At 36.2% G+C, this 18746-nt stretch overlaps 2 protein-coding genes across 9 annotated transcripts in view; one reads left to right on the plus strand and one right to left on the minus strand.

Moving 5' to 3' along the window:
• Positions 1–4771, plus strand: part of DNAH7 (dynein axonemal heavy chain 7) — a 330709-nt gene extending 325938 nt beyond the window's left edge. Inside the window, exons 63-64 of the mRNA XM_032755099.2 lie at positions 1693–1796; positions 4363–4771. Coding sequence (XP_032610990.2) covers positions 1693–1796; positions 4363–4569 — 311 coding nt within the window. The 3' untranslated portion in view covers positions 4570–4771. The remainder of the gene's footprint in view (positions 1–1692; positions 1797–4362) is intronic.
• Positions 4772–4847: 76 nt separating this feature from the next.
• Positions 4848–18746, minus strand: part of SLC39A10 (solute carrier family 39 member 10) — a 133366-nt gene continuing 119467 nt past the window's right edge. For all 8 annotated transcript variants that reach the window (XM_058440042.1, XM_032755102.2, XM_032755100.2 and 5 more), the window contains 2 exons: positions 14108–14298; positions 4848–7595 (listed from right to left, as the gene is read on the minus strand). In XM_058440042.1, coding sequence (XP_058296025.1) covers positions 7437–7595; positions 14108–14298 — 350 coding nt within the window. In that variant the 3' untranslated portion in view covers positions 4848–7436. The remainder of the gene's footprint in view (positions 7596–14107; positions 14299–18746) is intronic.

The following is an 18746-nucleotide window of genomic DNA, read 5'->3' on the forward strand; positions in this document are numbered from 1 at the left end:
GAGAAATAAGAATGTATTTAAAGATTCTCATCATATTTCCTATACAATTGATGGGTTGGAAAGAACTTTTATCCCTATCACCACTTTTCTAGGTGTGAAATGAACTCTTTTGTTTACTTTCTATGATATTATCACTCTTCCCAAATGAGGAATAACTAATCTGATTGGTTAGAGGCAGAAATTTATTGGGCTATGCTTTTGAGTCGGTGAGGCAGGGTATTAAATAGCTCACTTGGACCTGTGTATAGGCTCTCTTTCTTTTCCATTGTATTCCATACTATAAAGTTCTCCTACTTTGCCCTATCCCCACTTGTTTTGGTGACTGGTGGACAGGCCTTAGAGCTGGCCACAGAGGTAAAGACGCAGAATGTGCTCTGCAGACCCATCTCTCCCCTCACGCAAGTCCACCCCTCCACTGCCGTGGAATCAAGGTCCATTTTGCAATCCAGCTTTACCAGAGTTATACATTGGCAGTTACTGGACAAGTGCTTTGTCAATTAATAAAACTGATACTATATTCCAATGTGTTCTTCCCATCAGCTAAAACCCAGAGAAGAGAAAGGGTAAGTCTTTCCCTCAACTCTATCATTAAATTATCCACATGTGGCCATTTAAATTTAACTATAATTAAAATAAAATTTAAAATTCAGTTATTTGGTCACACCAGCCACATTTCAAGTGTTCAGCTTACTAATACCAGCCTCTTAGAGCTAGTGGCTACCATACGGGACAACACATAGAACATTTCCATCACTGCAAAATGTCCTATTGGACAGCACTGCTCAAGCAGATTTTCATATACTACTCTACAAGGGCATTTCCCCCTATGTTAGTTGATTTGATTCTAACAACTCTACAAGGTGGACAAAGCAGATATTACTATTTTACAAATGTTTTTAAGGTTGTTCTCCAGATGACAAAACAGGTTTTGAGGTTAAATTAATTGCTCAAGGTCACACAACAAATTAGGAACTAAAACTTTAGTCTTCCCAAAGCCTACAATGCTTGACATCTGTACTGTTACAATAAATTTTACCTGCAGACTCCAATCTATGAGGCTTTACTGATATGTAAAGCCAAAGAAAGTAACTCATGTTTCACTGACTGCCTAATTTGTACTCTTTAGCTGTTAGTGTACAACATGACATTTTAGAGAGAGTTCATCATGTGTCTTTCATTATCAGCAGACTAAGGAGAGCTCTTGGCAGTAAGAATAAATTCTAAAAGGGGAGGAGCAATTTAATTCTTACGACATTGGAGATCTACAGAAGGGTACTTTGTTCATATGCTGCCCACTAGCCACCACTGGATCCCTATTACATTAAGAACTATTTTTTTCCCTAGATTTCACAGCTTCTGAAAACACAGTATAATCATTGACCAATTAACAATATAAATTTGATAATGTTCACACACACACACTGAGAACTTCCCATAGACCCATTTAAAATTTCTTTCCTCTTTTGTCTTCCACACCTAATTTTACTATTGTATTATTTCACTAGGCAAAGTTTCAATGTTCTTGAAATATGGATGTTAAAACACTCAGGAGATTGCTTTCATTGGAGAACAAGTCTTAGTCGGCAAATCTAGTATCACCTGCATAGTACTTACATGTAGAAATTTCAGATTCAGAACTCAATCAAAATGCATATTTCAAGTGTTATATTAAAGTGTTTCTTTTATATTTAGGTGTTTTCATTCATGGATTATTTCTGGATGGGGCTTCCTGGAATAGAAAGATCAAGAAACTTGCAGAATCGCATCCCAAAATTCTTTATGATACAGTGCCTGTGGTTAGTAAATTCTAATTACATATACATGTGGAATTATTTTATACATATTTTATATATTATATATAAAATAGACCCCATATTGTGTGTATATATGTGTACACATATGTATATATATATAAATACACACATATACAGTCAATTCTTGTTATTCATGGTAATTACGTTCTATAAAGTTGCTTCCAACATTGAATTAGCAAATACTGAACCATTGCTCCTGGGGAAATAAATACAGGGTTCTTTCTTTGGTCACAACACTTTCGTTAGCTGATCAGTAAATAACCTTATTTTATTTGTGTCTGTTTAAAGACACCTTATTTAATATACAATGTTGAGTCATTAACATTAACTCATGGTCAGAATGCTATGAGCTTTGTTGAGGCATGAGCTAATATTTTCTCTATGAGGCGCATCAGCCTTCTTGCACTTAGCACTAGCTGGGCGCAGTGGCTCACGCCTGTAATCCCAGCACTTTGGGAGGCCGAGGCAGGCAGATCACCTGAGGTCGGGAGTTTGAGACCAGCCTGACCAACGTGGAGAAACCCCGTCTCTACTGAAAATACAAAAATTAGCCAGGTGTGGTGGCAGGTGCCTGTAATCCCAGCTACTAGGGAGGCTGAGGCAGGAGAATCGCTTGAACCTGGGAGGTGGAGGTTGCAGTGAACTTAGATCGCACCACTGCACTCCAGCCTGGGCAACAAGAGCGAAACTCCGTCTCCAAAAAAAAACAAAAAACAAAACAAAAAACAAAACAGCACTGCGTTACACATGGGGGTCATTTTAAAGTGAAATCGCCAACAAAAACACAAAAATGTGAAAAACATGGTACTAAATAGGCCATGAAAAGGACACTTGTTTACGGTCATGAGGTGAAACAAGAAAGCAGAGACTCACCTGGTTCAACCTGAGCTGGGAACATGTGTTGGATGACGCAAATCTTTGATGCTCTGCAAATGTCCACCAAGGAGCGTGACAATGCTGCCAATTGATTTTAGGATTAGAAATAAACTTTGGTGAGTAGGCAAACTTGGAAATGTGGAATCCACAAATAGTGAGGTCCACTGTATATAGATACACTGGACTTATGTTTTTCTTATACTTTGACTTGAAAATGTGAAACTTGCATATTAAAGATTATGAAAATCATCAATTTAAAAAGCTACATTTCCTAGGCACCCATCTCCAGCACTGGCAGATTAAGCTTTATAAAATATAATTACGTTTCCATCTATAACTGCATCATGAGAAAATGGCTTAAGAAAATAGCAATTTGAAGGGTAGGTCTGGGATGCTGTGATAAAATATAGGCAGTGGGACTTATGTGAATTCTTTTTGCAAGATTCTGGCAGCAGCTCAAAGACAGGTAAAAACCCCTTCAGAGCAGCTGTAACAGGATCAGTGATGGGTCAACTGACAGCCATTTGCGAGAAAGCTGTCATATATTTTAAAATACCGTGAGAAAATACAAGACCCAAATTGAAAGTTGCAAGGACAAATAAATGCAATTTCAGGAGCTGATCAAAATTGAGTCTTTCACGTGGAAACTCTTAAGTAGTTTGCAGTGTGTACAAGAAGAAATTAATTTATAAATGGGTAATGATTCTCCTGAATAAGGAGCTAGTTAGAAATAAAAATTATCATTAGAAAAATCCCCTGGGGTTGAAATGAAATCTGAGTTAGGAAGAGTGCTTCGAGTTTTACATAGTAGTTAGTATCTGCAAAACTGCCTTGTGGATCCCCCTTATGAAAATCTGGATTCCACAAGTAAGTGGGAGAAATAGAGAAACTCGCATACTTATAAGCTCCTTCAACAATCTGTGTTTTGACCTGAGAAACCTAAAAGAGGGGTCTGAACATTGCGGCTGTCAAGTCCTATCATCTCGAGGATTGCTATTACTTCTACTCCAGAAAAATAAATTGAATTAAATTCTAAAATATCTTTATGAACATAGTTTGTTCTTACTCTTACATTCAAAGATCAAATTGCCTCAAAATCTTATTTTTAAGATTGATGAGGTCTAATAATAAATTACAGGAACTTAATGATAAAAAGAATGGGGTATAGATTGTGGTTATAAAGGAATGCAATTATATTTTAAACAGCATAATATATATAGTATCTCCTTTATAATAGTCTCCTAAAATGGGAAGGTTCTCTAGCTCTACAGCTGTTGATAAAAATCCCTTCAGAATTTTTTGGGACTGGCTTTCAATTAATATAAAGGCACATGATTCTGAGTATCAGTGTGGCAATTCTCTCCTTTTAAAGTGTATCTGATTTTTTTTTTTTATCATTGTAAGCACCAAAAGTCATTTCCCAGGTCATTGTGGCTGAGAGATAAATAGTTGGAAAATATGCTTTTAGACAGAGTAGGTGAAAACTATTTTTTTTCAGTTATGAGAGTTCTATAAAATGTTTTGAGCAATCACAGCACTGCTGGTGAAAATAAATCTATTTGGGCCACAGAAATTTGCATGCATAACCTTACTCTGAGAATACTATATTAGGCTGAAACATATGTACATTTAACAGCCTTGACTTAAAGAGGTGTTATGTACTTTCTTCCAGATGTGGCTAAAGCCCTGTAAGAGGGCAGATATACCGAAACGGCCAGGTTATGTTGCTCCATTGTATAAGACAAGTGAGCGGAGAGGAACATTATCCACCACTGGCCATTCCACGAATTTTGTGATTGCCATGACTCTTCCCTCTGACCAACCCAAGGAACACTGGATTGGACGAGGTGTAGCACTGTTATGTCAACTTAATTCATAACCAGAAGACGTCATTTCCTTGTTCCTACTTCTTGTTGGATGGCTAAGTAGAAAGCATATTTTACTACTTAAACCTTTTTTTTTTGGTTTAAATACATTTGACTAAAGTTGTAATTATGAATTTACTTATGAGCAAATGCAGATAATATGATTCATACTTAAATGTAAGGAAATGTTCTAAAACAAAGACTAAAGAAAACACACTGGCATATTTGCTCTCTTCGAGTAACAACTTTATTTTGGAGGAGTTCCATAAGCATTAGGAACATACATAAAATGACACACCACTGTTGACAATGAAAAAAAACAGCATTTGATATTTTCCAGCTTTTTAAGTTAAAAAAATGATTCAGTTAAAACAAAAGTTTAGATATTTTAGCAAGAATCACCTTGCAGGACCATAATCACATTTAAGCCACTGACTTACTGTTAATGGAAAAAATTCACACTGCATCTAGTTACTATAGTATTTCTAAGCAGAATCACAGCTGATTGATTGAATGCAATGTGATATATACCAAAATTCATATGGATGTCACACAGTGACAGCATTGTACAAGTAACATTAATGACCTCCAACAAACACATTTTAAATTTTAGACTGGTCAAGCTAAAAGGAATGTTGGAGCCAACAGAAATGTAGTGGAATTCAGATTGTCTATTAAGACTTGAAACTATACATTAGAATGATGTGAAAACTAAATAATGGTGGAACCCTAATACTAGCAGCAACTGTTACAGCCCTCTTAAAAGATTTGTAAAATCTAGCAAATAAAGATAATACAATTTTAGAGAGAATATAAAACTTCATATACTTCAGCATAACCCACTTGCTTTAACTCAGGCATTTATTTTAAAACTGGGAGTATATTCCAGCTATTGCTTTTATAAAGGTTCTAAAATGAAGCAGATTTAATGCTGGAATGCAGAATCCTACTTGGGTATAAAAACCCAAAAATGAACTATAAATATATCTTGGTTCAGAAATCAAGATATATGAATCATCACTTGAAGTTGGCAGTACTAAATAAAATATCAGCACCTTTTAGCTAGGTTGCTTGAAGGGCCAAGCAATGAGATGAGGACTGTCCTAATTAATTCAGTGCCCAATGCTGAAAATAATCTATGTATAAAACTTCTACTTATTATAATAAGGAGGCCATGGAGTAAGTCAGAAATAATTTTTCAGATTCAAGCATAAATTAAAGAAATAACACCTAAGCTCCCTTGCTTATAGCATACAGAAAAAAACACTGGCAATAATCTATAAATACCTGGATGCATGTGCTGCTCTCAAAGTTTTGTTTTAAAGTTCATAGAGTAGGAGGAAAGAAGAGTACTAAATGAAAACATTTTAGATGGAATGGAAAAGAGTTTGGCTCTTATATATTTAAACAATAAGATTGTTACAGCAGCTACACTGGTTGCCAAGCAGATTAAAACAAAGCTAGCTGCACATAGTTCAAATACAGTTTACCTGGCATAAATGAAGACCATGTGGCATTAGGATGTAAACAGAAAGCTACATGCATATGACTAGTAATACAATTAAGTAAAAATTCAGGATAAACATGGCTTGCACTTCTCACAAATCATTCACAATTATGGTAGGAGAACAGGGCACCTAAAAAAGAGACTAATCCCTATCAGGCACCAACAGCATATCTTGGCACAAGATGATCAAGTGATATATCTTGGCACAAGATGATCAAGTGATTTCAGCTGAGTAATTTAAATGTATCTTCCAAGTCAGTTGGGTACCATGACAGCCATGGCAATAATGGAGTTTATCCTAGTAACTGTTCTGTTCTAAATTGACACTTCATGTACAGATTACAGACATGGTAAACTTCGATTTTCTGCTTTACAACCTTGTAGCCAGCCACAGCATGTGCTCTTGGTTCCAATGCCAAACTGGTAAAGCAATGTGAACATTCAGAACTTATATTTCCCAGTTAACTAGTTGGTACTGTTAAAATAGGAAAATCAACTATTTAAACCACGTTTGGTTCATTTCTTTGATATTTTCAAAGAGGGTTACAATTTTTTAAAAAGAGAACATTGACCACATGCTCCAAACCCTCACCTCCCCCGCCAAAAAAAAAAAAAAAAAATTAAAGTAAAAAACAAAACAGAACACCCCAACACCAAGTATTATAATAATACAAGGAACCACTATGAATCTTTCATTAAACTGAAGCTCACACAAACATACAATCACAAATTTCAGTAGTTTAGGCTGCAGGTTTAAACACTATGCAAATATATACAAAAATAGTAACTCTAGATTCAAGAATAAGGGCTTTTCCCAATGCTAAATTCATACTCTAATGCAGCCTGAGCTTTCCTCTAGTTCCTATGTCTACTTTATGCAGTTTCAAAGTTGTGTCAAGTTGATCCCTATCAATCACCACATGTATGTATGTAGCTGAATTAAAGGGCACTACAATTCATTCTTAAAACACACACAAAAAATGTCTCCCCAAAGTCCATTTAAAATATTTTTAAAGTTTAAATGATTTTTTTTTGGTTCGATCTCTATTTCTGCATAGCCACAGAAGTTTCTACTAATAAAGAGACTAGTGTTTTATATGATTATTTTGTGAAGTCTTAATCAAACATATCAACACTGGTTCATGGAGTCCCGTATTCTCCTCTCTTTATCACAAGCTATATATTTTTAAAAGACCCCTATGTGCAGGGAAAACAGTACTAAGCACCAGCCTTTTGTGGTTAGGCTCAAATCTATGAAACTTGTAAGTAGTGCAAGCCACTGACTTTCCTTTGAGCAACGTGCATACAGTACAAGGAACAGATGCAAAGCTGCATGGTAACATTCTCGTAATCAACAGTGATTACTGGGAAAGGTCAAAACTGGATGTCAAACACAATTTTGTCTTCATAGAGGGCAATCACCAGCATAATGGCAAATCCAAAAAGCAATCCTAAATTCTGAAGGATGAATTGCCCCACAGGACAAAAGCCATGTTCTTCATTGTCACCATCACCATGCAACATTTCTGGAAGCTAGAAAAACAGATCTTCACATTAAACTTTGTATAATACTTCTGCTCAAAACAATTTTTAAAAACATTTTCCTACTTAAGAAAATTAATGACTAAAGTGTAACTATAGACAAAATAATTATTTTATTGAACACAATGCTACCCACCAGATGTATTTTAGTCAAATACTGAAGAAGTTTTATGCTTTCACTAGTCATTAAGGAAATACTAACTCTGTTCCCTCCTCCTCATCATCCCCCACAACAAATACTTAAAATATACCCATTAGTCATTTTTCACAGTTACTATCCACTGTCCTTATAAATTCTGACATTTTACTTTATGCTAAAGCATAAAGCAACTTATTACCAGTAAGACAGACACTCCAAAAAACGATCACCACAATTCCCACATTTACTAATATATCTTAAACTCAATAAGAAAGCAAGATTCTTGGGCCGGACACAGTGGCTCACGCCCATAAATCCCAGCACTTTGGAAGGCCAAGGCAGGCGGATCATGGGGTCAGGAGTTCGAGACCAGCCTGGCCAATATGGTGAAACCCATGGGTGTGGTGGGGCGTGCTTGTAGTCCCAGCTACTTGGGAGGCTGAGGCAGGAGAATCATTTGAACCCGAGAGGCAAAGGTTGCAGCGAGCCGAGATCACACCACTGCACTCCAGCCTGGGCAACAGAGCAAAACTCCATCTCAAAAAATATATATATATTTTTTTTTAAAAAAAGTAAGATTCTTTTGGGAAATGCCTAATTCAAAATGGTTTCACTTCTTCACTCTTTTCCACTTGAAATTCTCATTTCCCACTGCACATGACAGCAAAGAAAGAGATACTTGGGGACAAATCCAAATTGGCATCTCTATGCCCTTAAGCCATTGCTTTCATTCCAATAATAGACACAGAAAATAACCTAGCAGAGCTATCCAGCATAACTAGTACCAAGTCATACACACTGCCCTCACAGTGTACTCTATTCTCTTATTATTGTTAAAATTTCAAAATTCTGAAAATTGTCACATCTTTGAAGGCATAGTGCTTTGAAAAGTTTATATATGGCTGGGCGTGGTGGCTCACGCCTGTAATCTCAGCACTTTGAGAGGCCGAGGCAGGCAGATCAACTGAGGTTGGGAGTTCGAGACCAGCCTGACCAACATGGAGTAACTCCATCTCTACTAAAAATACAAAATTAGCTGGGTGTGGTGGTGCATGCCTGTAATCCCAGCTACTCAGGAGGCTGAGGCAGGAGAATTGCTTGAACCCAGGAGGCGGAGGTTGCGGTGGGCCAAGATCACACCGTTGTACTCCATCCTGGGCAACATGAGCAAAACTCCATCTCAAAAAAAAAAAAAGAAAAGAAAAGAAAAGTTTATATACTTAATTTCTAAAGCATACCACATACTATTACATCTAAGAATAATCTGTAGACTCAAAATATAAAAATTAAATTCCTTTAATTTGTCTAAGTAAATAAGATTTGTGGAAGAAATACATTTGCATCATTATAGGCATACATTCTTTCCACCCAAACCTAATCTAAAATTGTGAAGGAATTGCTACTTCCAATTTTTACTTTCACATTTCTGCAAACATAATTCAAATTTGCAATCAATATCTGTAGAAAGATGACACTGATATGCTACCCTCTGGGACACTACGTTTTGCTCCACAACAGTATCTTGGTGCTTTGGTTTAGGGAGGAGAAATCTAGTGTTAAGTCACATAATTCTTAATTCATACATACTTCTTCCTGTCTAGGAAGAAATATCATTATTTGTTATTAAATAATGGGTATAATTAATCTAACCACCATGCTCTGACAGTGCTACGGTATATTTTAGCAATCTCCTAAAGGTCATATTTAAAAACTACAGCATGCTATCATAAATTCTGTTTAAAAGTCTATGGAAATGGTATATAATAGCTAGTAAAGATTATTTTCTTGTCCAAACCATTCACAAAATCACTTTACCAAATCAACTAATGGTCTAAGAGTTGGCAAACCATGCTGAATCTGGCCATGGCTATTCATTTACGCATTGTCTATGGAGCTTTTGTGCTACAACAGCAGAGGCGCTGTCCCAGGAACCACTCATTACAACAGTTGAATAACTGTGATAGAAACCATATGGTCCCCAAAGCCTAAACCATTTACTATCTGGCCCTTCAAACTGACAGCTTCCTACATATGGTTCTAGTAAGAAGACTATTTTACTCTATCCTTTCTCCTCCTTCCAAGTTTTTATTGTTACAAAGATTTTTCATTATGACTTTCCTTAAATACTTAAGCATAAACAATATGCAGGATGTTTTACAGAAATATGCCCTCTAGATATGTATACATACCAACTAGAATAGGAACTATGGCTTTGCCACATTTAATTCTAACCTGAATGTCAACACGCACACTGTTTGTCATAACCACAGCTAAGAGCCAACCAACACCTACCGGTACGGCCATACTTGTTTAAAATACTACACAAAAATGCTTCGATACTGATTGATAAACAGCACCACCCAAAGTCCTCTACAACGAGATACTTCCACCTGGATATCCTATAGGTATCTCAAACTAAAACTTCTGGTACTGTTGATATCTTATTGAATGGCTTTAAATCAATAAAAGTCTTCCTCCATAGAGCCAAAGTGGTCTTTCTGAAACAAAAATGTGATCGTGTCATTCTTCTGCTTAAACTTTTTCATGGCTCTGCAAAGTTTACAAGATAAACTCCCATCTTTTTGGTATGGCATGTTGTGTGACTGTCAGGATATGGCCAACACCCACCTGATAACAATATGGATCCATTTTTTCCTACTTAACATTAGAAAATACCCAATTTCTGTGTTGTTAAAATCTCACAAAATATATGTGGGTAGTTTCTTCCCTTTCTCTTGAACATTTAGAGTGTTTCCAATATAATTGTGACATTATAAATACTACTGCAAAGAACCAAGTAGTGAGGTTTTATTTTTGTTTGCTTGTTTTATCACGAGTAGTCATGTTATTTCCTCAGGAATATAGTCCTAGCTATAGACTTACTGTTCAAAGGAATGATGTTATGAATCATTCAGCTTCCTCCTACGACTCTTCCCCTTGCTTCTAATAAACTCCATTCTTTAGGACTCAGCTCGGATTTTTTGACATAAAAACTTTCTATTCCCTAACTTTTTAGCCAGCCTCTCTGTAGTTCCACGAACATCGTGCGAAACTCTATCATAACACATATCAAAATAACTGTAATTATGACTACTTTTCTTCTTCATTAAACTGTAAATCCTTTCTGTAAAGACTCATTCTTGTATCTGTAACTTTCTAGTGTTACAGATGTAAGGAAATACTAACTATAAATTTCCAGCAGTATATAAAATAAGACAAAAATGCCTGTCCTCCCAGAGCTGACATCTTAGTGGGGAAGACAATGAACACGATAAATAAGTAAAATGGTGTTAATAGGTTGAGACACATGTACAAAGGAGAAAAAGTAAAGCAGGGATAGAGGATATGAAATGTTGAAGGGGAGATTTAAATTTTAGATAAGATGCCTCTTAAGCAGGAGCTAGCTATGAGGATGTCTGCAGGAAAACTATTCCGGAGGGGTCATCAGCAAGTGCCACAGCCCTGACGCAGAGTGTCCCTTGGGGAGAGTGGGAGGATCTGAAGTAAGGATAGGAAAACTAAGGAGGACAAGGGAGTGGAAATGTTCAAGGATGATGAAAAACTTTGCAAGTCAAAGAAAGAACTTTAGGACTTTTACTCTGAATGGTGTGAAAAACCACAATGTGAAGCACACAAATGGGATGATGTGATCTATATGGCTTAAAAGGATCGCTCTAGTTGAGCTGATACAGAGTTGGAAGGCAGGACAAGGACAGAGCAGGAAGAGCAGTTAAAAAGAGAAAGATGGTGGTGGCTTGGATGAAAATGATGAGGGTACAGGTGGTTAGGCGAAAGAGGCCTCAGGACTTTCTGGCAAACAAGATGTGGGAGGGCAAAAAGTTGAGTCAAAGGATGACACTCAGGCTTTTTGAGCAACTAGGAGAATAGAGGTATCATCATTTCTGAGATGGAGAATTCTACAAGACAGGCTGGTCAAGGAGTAGTGGTGGCAATGTCAAGAGCTGTTCTGAACATGTCAAGTGCACAGTGCCTTTTAGACATTCAAGTACAGTTGGATTAGTCTGGAGTTAAAGGCCTATACTAAAGATACGAATTTAGGAATTATCAGCCAACAAACATTTAAAGCCATGAAACTAGATGAAATTACTTATATCTTTTGCCAACATTTAGAGGCAGGGGGAGAAGAGGAGGATCCGGTAAAGAGTCTGAGAAAAGCTAGCAAGGTGGAGAAAAGACCAGGAAATTGTGGTATTATAGAAACCTACTGACAAAAGACTGGGCGTGATGGCACATGCCTGTCATTGCAGCTACTTGGGTGGCTGAGGCATGAAAATCGCTTGAACCCAGGAGGCGGAGGTTGTAGCGAGCTGAGATCATGCCACTATACTCCAGTCTAGGCAACAGAGCAAGACTATCTCACAACAAACATAAACAAACAGAAGCCTACTGACACAAAAGCATTTCAAAGAAAAGAGAATGACCAACTGTCAAGTTCTGCTGTTATGACAAGAAAAATGAAGACTGGAAAATGACTAGCAGACTTAGCGATGCCATGGTCAATGGTTAATTTTACAAAAGCAGTTCTGGCAGAAAAGTCTGGGGGAAAACCTGCTTAGGTTTGGCTCAAAAAAAGAGGAAAATTTAAAAATAAACAATGGGCAGGGCATGGCTGGCTGGCTATAATCTTAGCACTTTGGAAGGCTGAGGCTGGAGCATTGTTTGAGGCCGGGCATTCAAGACCAGCCTGGGCAACACAGTGAGACTCCAGGTCTACAAAAAAAAAAAAAATTTAGGCATGGTGGTGTGCACCTGTGGCCCCAGCTACTCAGGAGGTAGAGGCAGGAGGATCACTTGAGCGTGGGGAGTCGAGGCTGCAGTGAACTATGATTGCACCATTGCATTCCAGCCTGGGTAACAGAGTGAGACCCTGTCTCAAAAAATAACCCGAAACAAAACAAACCAATGAAAATGTCCTAAAAGAGAGCAGCAATAGGATGATAGCTAAAGGGGAAGTTGGAACTAAGAGAGGTCCCCCACCTTTTTAAGAAGGGACAAGTAATATGAGGTTTATAGGCTAATAGAAATAATCCAGCAGAAGGGGGGAAATGGTGTGGGAAAGAGAAAGGAGAACTTAAGGGAGTTAGCACGAGGGGATCAGTTCTAGGGAACAGTTTGCAGGAGCACCAGCTGGGAAGTTTCCTTTTGGTAACAGGAAAGAATGTAAATGGGCATAGATAGAGAAGGTAAGCAGAAGTGATGATGAGAACTTGTGGATTGATGGCTTCAGTGTTCCCCATGAAATCAGAAGCAAGGTTATCAGCTGAGGGTGAGAATAGGATATGAGATATTAAAAGTCAGCAGGGAAGATGACTATTCCTAGGTAACTTTGTCAACAAAAAGAAACAATTGTTTACATTTTCGAAACCTTCTATGATAAATAGGCATTAATTCTGTGATTAAAAATTTAGGCTGGGCCGGGTGTGGTAGCTCACATTTGTAATCCCAAACTTTGAGAGGCTGGGGCAGGAGGACTGCTTGGGCCCAGGAGTTTGAGACCAGCCTGGGCAACACAGCAAGACCCTATCTCTATAAAAAAAAAAAAAAAAAAAGTAAAGAAAAAATTATTTTTGCTGGCTGTGGTGGCAGGCACGTGTAGTCCTAGCCACTCAGGGGCTGAGGCAGGAGGATTGCTTGAGCCCAGGAGGTCGAGGCTGCAGTGAGTCATATTCATGCCATTGTACTCCAGCCTAGGCAACAGAGTGAGACCCTATCTCATAAAAAAAAAAGGCTGCATAATTTTGAAATAAGACTGTGATGATCTTACCAGAAAAAAAGAGTAAATGTCATATCTAAACAATCAACCAAAAAACCTAATTGCTAGTTCTGTAAATACACTGTCTAACATATTTGGGGTATTAAAGTAAAATCAAAATAAAACAAATGGTTAGCATTTACATTTAACTTTAAGCTAAATTTAGAAATAAGAGAAATTACATAAACCCTATGGAATATATATCACTTCCTTCCAGAAGACTGGCTTACCTAACAGGAATAGTATTTCTCTCCTGTTTGCCATAAAACAAACTCAAAAAATTAATTTTGCTAACAAAAATACAACACTTCTACACCAATATTACAAAGTCTTTAAAGTAGTATAATTCTGTAATTCTAACTCTACTACTAATGATTAAATAGTAACATCATTTGGACAGATATTTTCAGCAACTCAACTGGTTTCCATAAAAGGAAACCTCCTACTTAAATGTCTTTCCTTAGGAGATTATTTAGGATATTATGTCTTTAAAATGAGTTATATTTTTAAAAATAGTTTGGCTTCAAACCACTTCCAAGGATTTCTTTCATTTGCAGGTTTAGTACCATAAAAAAATATAAAGTATCTTACCATATCCACCAAGGCTACATAGAGGAACATGCCTGCAGTGACTGCAAAGATCCAAAGTGTGATATTATTGGCATACTGACCCACAGCTGTGCCTATGAGCATGCCTATGTAAGCCATCATGGCAGAGAGGAGGTTGTATACAATTGCTTGCTTTACAGTCATGCCTGCTTTAAGAAGAACTGCAAAATCACCTGCAATTAAGAAACAATGGGAATGTTTTAAAACCACAGGATTTAAAACACAAATCTGAATGGAGAAAACAAAATCAGCATTAAAAAGATACACACTTTTAATAAAAACATTTTATGTGATATATAAAATATTTTACTTATTAAACCACAATGCATGCAAAAACTTGGATGAATCTCAAAGGCATGATACTGAAAGAAGACCATCTGAAAGGTTATTCATCTATTGTGAAACAGACAAAACTATAATAATGAAGAACAATTAGTGGTTGCCAGGGGACAGAGATGGTGGAGAGCTGTGACTCTAAAGGAAGAGCACGAGGCAGGGGTTGTTGGGGGTGACAAAGCTACGCTGATCCTGATGGTGGCAGTGATTACAGAAATCTATATATATGTTAAAATTCAAAGAACTATACTCACAAAAAAGTCAATTCTACTGTATAACTTAAATGTAAAATTTTTACAAAAGAAAAAAACACGGTCACCACTCTTCTTGTAACCAACAATCAAGACCTCCCTGCTAGAACTTCTACCCTTTCTTCAAAGGGAAATGGTCTAAGGAAGAACAGAGGTAACAGGTGCTTTAAGTATATTTTATGCTATGGTTACATTTATTTTTTTTTTCCCAGAAAGAAAATCTTTAATCCTGAAAATTCTAAAAATGTAATAAGAATGAAGAGCTCTTCCTACCACTTTTCCATGCTTCTACAATGATGCACATAAATGTCTGGCTGAGGCTCCGAAGAGCATCAACAATGCTGAAAATAGAGTAAATGCCAGGTTCTTATTAAGCCATGCTCCAAAGTCTGTTTCTAACTGTGATGATGAAGAATGGTGACATTGGTGACTGTGAAATCATCCATGACCACAGAGCTGATGTAAGACAAAAACTCACAGGAGGGAAAATACTGAAATGTTTTTCTAAGGATCCTCAATGGACTCTCCTCCTGCCACCCCCTCCCTCCCAATTAAGAAGAAAGGCACTTTTCTTATTCATCTGTCTAAAGTTGGAACATTATCTGCAAGCTTGACTAGTGCCTATGAAAAAAGTGAAGTTGGAACATTAGGGGGAAAAAAATATTGCTCAGAGAAGTGTCAGTGGAAGGGCAAAATGATGCTAGAGACAACAGTATTGAAGCTAATGGGTCAAAAGCAATAGTTTCTTCCACCTTGAAGAGGTATGAAAGAAAAAAACCCATTAGCTTTACTTACTATAATAGTTTTGTTTCAGTTACTACATGAACAAACATCTAATCAATTATTGAACACTCAGCATATGCAAGGTGCTATACAGAATACTGACTGGGCTTGTTTCTTTCCCTTAAGAAAGGATCTTAACAGCTACATATCTAAAAATACATGATCTGTTCTTCTATACCTCTCATGGTTACAAGGTCACAGTCTATAACAAGGAGAAGTTAACAATAAAGAAATTACTGCAAGGTATATTACCTTCCAACAAATTGCTACAAACTAAACACTGCAGCATTATTTTGGAAAGTTAAGATAATATACCTAAGGAGATTTACCAATGGTTTCTAAGTTGTAATTGTCCAGTTTTCACCTAATGCTATTCTCCTTACATCTTTTCTCCTCTGATCCTAAATACCTTAATTATCCTGCTGAGACCTGGATTTAATATCAGCTTTTATCTCTTCTCTCTCCTGGAGTTTTGTTTAATTTTCTCCAGTCTTTCTCAGCTTTTTCTCTGTGGAAAGAGCTCCCTAACTTCCCTGACAAATTTCCTCTTCTTGTTTTCAATAAATCACACACCAACTGTGCTAAAGAGGCAATTTCATTTAGCAGGTTACGTAAAACAAACTGAGACTACAGAAGTGTCTTTTAGGTTGCAAAATGCATTGCTTCCTTTTATAATTTAATAATGCGTTTAAAAATGAGCATTATTTAATACTCAACGAACAATGGTGTCATGGGTACAAAATACATCAACTTTGTTGCCTTCTCTAATATTACTGGATAGCAAGATGGTTTAAGTTCCTTCCTAAGTAACAACCAAACAGCATGAATTAACTAATCAAGATCGAAGGTGAACTATTTTCATTTAATATTTTTATAAACTGTGATATAATTACACAATTATTTCATTTTTTTAAAATGTAGACTTCTATGAATTTGGACAAACACATACACCCTATAACCATAAACACCATTAAACTCTAGAACTGTTTCATTACCCTTCCAAAATTTTTTTAGGCCACTTGCCCTTAGGCAACCAACAATCTGCTTTCTGTTGCTATAATTTTGCCTTTACCAGAACATCATCTAAATGGAAGCACACAGTATGTAGTCTTTCAAGTTTAGATTTTGTTCACTTAGAATAATGCATGTAAGACTCATTCATGTTACTGTGTATATCAGAAAATTATTTTATTGCTCAGTAATATTCCATAGATGAAGCATAGTTTATTTATCTATATTCACTAGAAAGAACATTTAGGTTGTTCACAGTTTTTGGCAATTATGAAGAAAGCCACTGTACACATTCATAAACAGGCCTTTGTGTCAACATAAGTTTTCATTTCTCTTGGCCAGACACCTATTAAGTGGGGTCATTGGGCCATACAGTTAAGCATATTTCTAATTTTATAAGAAATTGCATCCCCACCAGCAATGTATAGAAGCTCTAGCTGTTCCACATCCTTGACAGCCCATAATTTGCAATCCAGCATCTCAAATCTCATCTGTATACTTTCTTCAGTGAAACGTTTGTTCAAGTCTTTTTGTCTATTTTATTTTGTTGGGCTGTTTTACTATGATTGAAGTCTTTTGTCGGATATGTATTGTCCAAATATTTTGTCCCAGTTTGTGGCTTGCCTTTTTGTTAACTGTCTTTTGTGAAGAGTTTTTAATTTGTAAGAAGTGTATTTTATGACTGTTTTCCCTAATGGAGCATGCTCTTAGTGCTGTATCTAAGAATACTTTGCCTAACCCAAAGACACAGAGATATTCTACATTTTCTTCTATTTTTAAGAGTCTCCATTTAGATTACCTACTTTGAGTTCATTGTTTTTTCTATAGTGAGATATGGGTCAAAAGTATTTTTCTTTCTTCCTTTTTTTTTTTTGAATTGCATGTAGATGTCCAACTGTTACAGCGCTCTTTGTCGAAAATACTATCCCATCCTTTCACCATGGAATTTTCTTTGTACTTTTGTTGAAGATAAACTGCCATATATATGAGGACTCTTTGCTTTGTTCCATTGCTTTATGTGTCTACTCTTTCACCAATTCCAACTGTTTTGATTACGGTGGCTTTATAGTAAATCTTAAATCAACTTTGCTGCCCTTTTCCAAAATTCTACTGGCTATTCAAGTTCCTTCCCCTTTCCATATAAAATGTTTAAAAAGCTGTTCATCTCTGCAAAAAAGCCTGCTGGATTTTTTACTGAGAATGCACTGTGTCTATAGGAAGAAATTAACACCTTAACAATAGTCTTCTGGTCCCTGAACCTGGCATAGCTCTTCATTTAAGTCTCCTTTGGTTTCTTTTATTGATGATTTGTAGGTCTATGCATATTGTTAGATTTAAGCTAAATATTACATGTTTTTGATGCTATTATAAGTAGATCCTTTTTAAAATTTTAATTTTCAACTGTTGATTACTAGTATATAGCAATACAAATGATTTTTGTATAATTATCTTTGTATCAAGTGAATTATTTCATTTTAAAATCTATCTTGGTTGTAGTCTTATCTCAGGTTATAAATTCTCAAAGGTATCTGCATGTTTTTCTTTTTCCTCATTTCCCTTCTCAGTGAGAACCTGTATAAACATTTTAAAACTAAGTCAAAGGAATCCTCACAGCAGGGATTTATACTAAACATGCAAATCTATTCATCTTTTGATAAATCAATATTCTTTCCTTCCTGCTGACAAAGGATATCATTAGCACAATGAATGAGGTGTGCCTGCCAAAGCTGTTAAACTAATGAGATCCAATGCTATAGATGTTAACATCTGTTAACATCCACTATTGAGACTTTTTAAAACATGTATATATTTTAAGGTTCTTTATTCTTGTCTTAAATAATGGTTGTATACACATTAAAATTCTACATACATGTATACAATGAATGTTCAATTTCCTATGGATAATTTAACACATTATGAAAATCTTATTTTAAATTTCTATGTAATCCTTAATTTGAGAGAAAGGAAAAATGTACAACACTATAACCTCTCTTAATTGAGACTTAATAATATGGCTACATATTTTTTCTTTTTCAACTTTTATTTTAGAAGCAAGGGGTACATGTACAGGATTATTACAGAGGTATAGTATGTGATGCTGAGGTGTGGGGGTATGACTGCTCACCCTGGTATACTACACAATAGTACCCAGTACCCAATAGGTAAGTTTTCTAACCCTTGCCCCATGGCTATATATATATATATTTTTTTTATCAAAATGTTATTTCCTTGAAGCTGAA

This window comes from Hylobates moloch, unplaced genomic scaffold (assembly GCF_009828535.3).
Source record: "Hylobates moloch isolate HMO894 unplaced genomic scaffold, HMol_V3 SCAFFOLD_1, whole genome shotgun sequence".
NCBI classification, from domain to species: domain Eukaryota; kingdom Metazoa; phylum Chordata; class Mammalia; order Primates; family Hylobatidae; genus Hylobates; species Hylobates moloch.